Here is a 6361-nt window from a genome sequence, read left to right as displayed (position 1 = left end):
TTTAAAAAAAAAAAAGAAAAGAGAAAAATTTGTTGCTCTACAAAATCCCATATATGCACCCAATTTTCAAGGTGGGTTATTGATGTGGATCTAGAAATGTCTCTTCTCTAGGCTCTTTGGGAGGAGTGTGGGGCTTTGTGTTGTGAGAATTCTTTTCTAGTTTTGGGAAATGGAATGCTGTTGTTTCCCTCAAAAGGTTGAAGTTTTTCCCTTTTTTAAAAAAATAAAAATTAAGATGTTGATGTAAATTTTAATTAAGAATATAGTTAAGTTTTTATTTTAATTTATTTTTGTGCCTTTTCATTATCTCCATGGTCCTGTTATTGCTTTGTGAAATGCCATGGAACTTGTGCTTTAAAAATTGATATGACAAGTCTTTTAGGTCATGCACATGGTGGCCATTCACAAAGGTGAAATCTTACTGCTCATATTCACTCCCCTTTTGCTATCTTCTTGTTTTTCTTTTGTTTTTAAAAAAATTCCTCTCTCTAATTAAAGTTGTTCAACAGTGACAGAATTTACCATTTACAAAGTAAAATTCTTTTAAAATTTATCACTTTTCTTTTTTTAGCATTCTTTTATTAATTCTATATGTAAAATAATTCTACAAATTATTCTAATTTATTTAAGGCTAATAATAAGCAGCAATATTTTATTATTATGGAAAAAGAAAATTGAGTTCGGTAATTTATCGTGAGAAAATGAGGAAAAGATGGCGAGAAGAAAGTAGGGAAAAAGAAAACATAGTACTGGACACGGGAAACGAAGAAAACGTAGAATACACGCGACGAACACGGGGGATTTATTAACAAATAATTTTGCTTCTCAAAAAGCCTTGATTCACGTGACCATCTTTGTAACTTGAACTTCAAACTGTCGTGTGAGAAAATACGTCTTTAAATATAGAAATATAATTCAAAAATACTTTAAAATAAATAAATTATATTTGTTTGATAGAAAATTTGACTACCAGATTGTTCATTGAATTAAATGTTTGATTCAATTTATCCTTCCAATTTGATTTCATTTTAATTTAAATTAAAAAAAAAAATCAATTCTAGTCCAAATTAGAGTTGAAAAGATGGGTGTTCTTCGAAAATGAATTTAGGCCTGCGTGACGGGTACGTGACTCATAAGTCACATGACACTCTTTGCTCCATTACTGTGTGAGATTCCCATACTATTATTATCATCATTATTATTATTTAAAAAAAATCAATTCAATCCAATTCGCCACTAATTATAAAAGAAAATATTCATTTAAATCGAATTTATATAATAAAATTTATTTTATAATTTTTTTTACAGTATCAATGAAAATGAAATCTATTTTTTCACCACTGCACATGGAAAGAGATTTGAGTGAGAGACTTTTTCAACAAGGGTGTGAAATTATAGACTCTGACTACTTGAGTGACTGGAGAATATGTTCCCTGAAGCCTCCTATAGCTAGACAATGCATCCACATTTCTGGAACTTGTATTCTGATCTGGCTCTTGTTATGGTCTAAAGCCCTTTTGTTCTGCATTCCCTTGTAATCGAAAATGCAAAAATCCATATGTTTATAGCTAATGAATCTAAGAAATCAATTTAGATTTGTATGTTCCGAATCATTGGAGAAGTGGCTTCTTTGTTCATCTGCTAGATTCAACAGCCACCGGCAAAACATCCATGCTGCACTGACCACTGATAAAAGTTTAAAATGTAAAACATCATTTGCAATTATTGTAGCTTGCAACATTGCCAACTCTGTCAAACTTGTAACTGAAATATCTGTTGCCCTCATCAGATTTGCTTTAGATGATGGGATTCCGTTCAGACACCTGAAATATGTACCAACATTGATAATACCTGGCTCCTGCATACAGAGTTTGATCAAACTGTCTTTGAAATTCTTAATTTGGCCATGAACAATACCAGGAAAGTGATTACAATAACTGGCAACAACCATATATATCATTAGACCAGTAGCAAACTTTAAGCAGGTCACAGAATGATGCTCCACTTATCTGTAATTAGTGATTAAACTCATCTTCATGTAGTATCTATGAGTAAATAACAATGACAATATGGTATTGCTAATGAATGAACCCCTTGTACTGTCATACAACAAATCAATTCAATTAAGAACAGCTTGTGCGAGCACAATTAGCCTAATTATTCCTGCCAACGGTATAAATGAGAACATTACACGAGAATTTGTGTAATATCCGACTAAATTTTGATGTCGGAATTCTGACTTTTCGAGGGAATCTCCGTAAATATGAAATCTCAAAATTGTAATCTTTATAAGGATAAAATAGAATTTTTATAAAATGAATTTGAAACATTTTAAAACGTGTTAAAAAAAGAGTTTTAAAAAAGTTATAAGGTTCGGTCGTCGAAGTGATATCTCCATTCAAAAGGGTTTATGTCCAAAAAGGAGGAAACTTTCTCTCCGAGAAGGTGAGTTTTTCTACCCCTCTTCACAAATCTTTCTTTTAAGCTGTTTTCTCATGAGTTTTACTATTATTTTTAAAGAATCAAGTTGGATTTTGAAGTTTTAGTCTTTGGGGACCCTTCTTAGATCAGCTTGTCCTCTTCTTTGAATTTTTTGTTGCTGTCACCATTATGTTTCTAAGAGGTAGGTTATAATCATTGCTTTTCTTCCGTTGCTGGAGTATTTTTCAAAAGAAGCATAAGTGCTTTAATGGTTTGATGATGCATGCATGATTTTTTAAATGATTTAGGGTTTAAGTTTTCTAGCTTATAAATGATGGATGTTGTCTTATGAGCTTAATATACAATGAAGTTTAGGTTAGTTTTAAGTATTTTTTACATGTTTTTTTGGTTGCTATTGAGCTATTGTATATGAGTTTTATCACATTTTGATGGTTGTGGGTTAAGATAGAATCAGGTTCTGCAATGCAAAAGAACCTAGGTTCCGTCACCGAATATGCCGTGAAGGCAACTTTCTTGGCGCTTAACCTGTCTCTGAAAGTTTAACCTTCCGATATATAAGGAGACTTTAGACCACCGAACCTACCGCCGAAAGTCCCATATTCAGTCTTTTTCAGCTTGTTTTTTATATGTTCTCGTTCTCTTATATGTTTTTAAGAGTTTTTTGGGATAGTGTTAAGTGTTGTAAAAGTTATATTGGTTTCTCATTTAAGTACATTTATGTAGGATCGGACTTGGGAGACTGCAGAGGGGCTTACAGTGAGATAATTATTTTAGAGTTAGGCTTGCATCAACAAGAAGTGAGTAGAACTAAACTGAACTATTATTTTAAATAAATTAAATGCTTTAAGCATGCTCGTATATCATAAATGTCATGTATATATTTAGGTTATTGTATTAGAATTCATGAATATGATGCATTACGCAATTAATTGTTATCGTGGATGGATAGAGATGTCATAAGATGTACGGTATTGGCTTAGGCTTGCTATGGATGGAGATTCATAAGTGCTTTAATTCTCCCTTGATTTTAAGTGGGTGGAGTATTCTAAGCTCTGTAAGCCGGAGTATTTATCCAAGCGCTTCAAAGTAGAGATTTTACTAAGGCCCAAGTAAGACATCAAGCAAATTACAAAACTAAATTATCCAAGAAAAGGTCACAAAACCAACTTTAGCGAGCCACGAAACATCATTGATCATCGTTGAATTTGTTAGAAGTGTTTTTGAAGATGTTGAATGATTGTTAAAAGAATGGAGTCTTATAAAGAAAGTAAAATAAAAATCCAATTTAATGTCTCACTGGACTTGCACATTGAAAACAATACTCTACAAATGTAAACACCTTTCAATATTGATTTGCACCTGTGGCTTACAAATCCAAAAATTTCTTGAGAAAACTAAGGAACATTAACATACAACAAAGGATGTGTCCCTTTATTTATGAACCAACCAAATCATCACTTGACTTGAGGTTGTCCTTGAATCCATCCATCTTGATTTATGAAGTTCTTAGCCTCTAACTGCTTCAATTCCTCAGTTGTCAGGTTTTTCTCCCATTTCACTCGCTTCGACTTGTCTGCCCCTGGTCCTGAGCAAGATACCTCTGAATACACAATATCTTTCCTGGTAAAAACCCAAAATTAAGTGTCAGCATTTGCATTTAAATTTACTAACAGAATTCAAATTTCTAAGGCTGTGTTCTTACTCTTTGCCCACAAAGCTCCATGCAGACCAACCTTCAGGCTGGACAACGTCAGACATGTAAGTGTTTCTGAACACTACTCTTGAAAACTGTCTGTATGCTCGTCCCAAATCAACAGGGCCTGTTCCATAGATAGAGCACGAGAGAAACACAAACCCACTAGTGTCATTAGAGCTCTCTCTCCCTTGAGCTGTAATATACCCAGCTTTTCCAAGAGCTCCTGTGGTTGCATTTAAGACACATCCCTGTAAAAAAAAATGTGTTTTTTAGTTTATATATATGTAAGAAAAATGCGTAAATTTAAGACATGCAAATTTGTTTCGAACCTCGTATACTGATTGGCCTCGTCCCCAGATGAAATCTATTGCACCTTCAATGTAGCAAGATTTATAATAATGACGACCCTGAGCATCTGTTAAAGTGTCTTGAACTCCAAAAAAACTACAGTTGTAGAAGCTTGCCTTGTCACCGTAAATTGTGGCCGCCGGAGCCCATAGAATTGGTTTCTGATCATCTAGCACAGCTGACAGGGCCAGATTATATGTATTCTGTCGTAAAAGAAAAAAAAAAAAAGTAATTATTCTACATGATTATGTTCTTAAAAAAAACATTAACTGAACACTTGATTTTTCTGCATGATTTACCTTAAATGATAAATCTGCAGCAACAAAATTGTCTGCATTTAATGTGAATGTAGCACTTTGTGTGGAGCTGCCACTCTCTCCCCATTCTATAGAAGTTGTGTCCTTGCTCTCTCCTTGAAGAAAAATGAATGGCTTGTCTCCAGGGATTACAACTTTTTCTCTACAAACATTTAAAATCATAAGTTAATAAGATATATATGATTCACAAGTCTGTCTCTTCTTTCTTAGCTAGTGATTTCAAGTTAAAAAGTACTCGTAAATGCCAGATTTTATGTAGATATGAGTCCAGGAGTTGGTGTTTGGAGGAACAGAATCAATGGCTTTTTGTACACTAGAGAAGTTTCCATTGCCTCCTTTATCAACGATGATAGTCTGTGCATTTGATGGGCAGGAAAAGAGAAAGAATGCAAATATGAAGTGGAGAATGAAATGAAGAGAAGGCATTTTCCGGGAAAATGTCAAGCTATGTTGTCTGATTACAAAGTTTTTTTTTTCTATGTATGTTTTAAATGATCCAAATTTTGTCCATTTTAAAGATTTTTGTTTTACTTTATTTGGAAAGAGATGACACAAGGAAATTTTAATAGAGAATATGATATAAATGGAAATATATCTACTAGATTGGTAGTTTTTTGCACAAAAATTATGGCATTATAAAATTTTAATAAAAATTTTTGAAAAAAATATGAATGATCAATACTAGATTGCATGCATTAACCAAACTCCTATCATCTGACCATGGAAGATCGATGTATGGCTTCAAAGGAATATTTTTAGATCTTTTATTCATACAAGTTTTTAAAACATATTTTAATTTTTTTTAAAATAAAATAATTTTGAATTTTTATAACTAAATTTTATTAAAATTAACATAAAAATAAAATTTATTGCATCTAATTAATATATTTAAAAATATTACTTCTTATACTTTCTTAAATAATAATATCAAATTAATTATTTTCGGGTTGTATTATTATTTAATTTTTACTATTATAGGTGATATACATAATAAAATAAAAATAGATACCAATTTAATTTAATTTAATTTATTATTATGATACTAATTTGTTGTTATTATTATTATTATGTTTACATATAATTAAAATTAGTTAAAATTTTATAAAGAAATAAAATTAGTTAAAATTTTATAATAAGTTTTGCTAATTTAGTCAACAAAAATATTATAAGTAAATATATAAAATAAAAGATTAAGATATCTTTCTTTAATTAATTTTAATATTATAAATAAATCACCATAAATATGATTATTTTGAATTTATACATTAAAAATTGTCAAATATATTTTTTTAATAAAGTTATTACCATATAGTTCATTTAAACTATGGGAAAAATATTCTTAATTTTATCATATAAGTAAATAAAAAATTTTAAAACAGGTAATTTTATTTTCTTATTTTACTTATATTGATTTTCAAATTAAATTATTTTCTATAATTTATATTATAGACTAAGATTTTCATAATTATTTTAATTAAACAATAAATTTATAATTTATAATACACATACTTTGTATTTAGTTTTTAAATTCGTTTAATATGATAAAATAATTATTGTG

General features: G+C 30.3%; 1 protein-coding gene across 1 annotated transcript; it reads right to left on the bottom strand.

The window, feature by feature from the left end:
* Nucleotides 1-1585: 1585 nt before the first annotated feature.
* On the bottom strand, nucleotides 1586-5229 carry LOC110623352 (probable pectinesterase 29). The gene is made up of 6 exons (XM_021768261.1): nucleotides 5039-5229; nucleotides 4786-4945; nucleotides 4468-4689; nucleotides 4145-4386; nucleotides 3901-4062; nucleotides 1586-1937 (listed from the first exon to the last, which is right to left on the bottom strand). Exons 1-6 carry the CDS (start codon nucleotides 5227-5229, stop codon nucleotides 1586-1588), a joined length of 1329 nt encoding a protein of 442 aa, XP_021623953.1.
* Between the last annotated feature and the right edge of the window lie 1132 nt (nucleotides 5230-6361).

Source organism: Manihot esculenta, chromosome 9 (assembly GCF_001659605.2).
Source record: "Manihot esculenta cultivar AM560-2 chromosome 9, M.esculenta_v8, whole genome shotgun sequence".
Lineage (NCBI taxonomy): Eukaryota > Viridiplantae > Streptophyta > Magnoliopsida > Malpighiales > Euphorbiaceae > Manihot > Manihot esculenta.
This window is presented reverse-complemented; position numbering and strand designations above follow the sequence as displayed.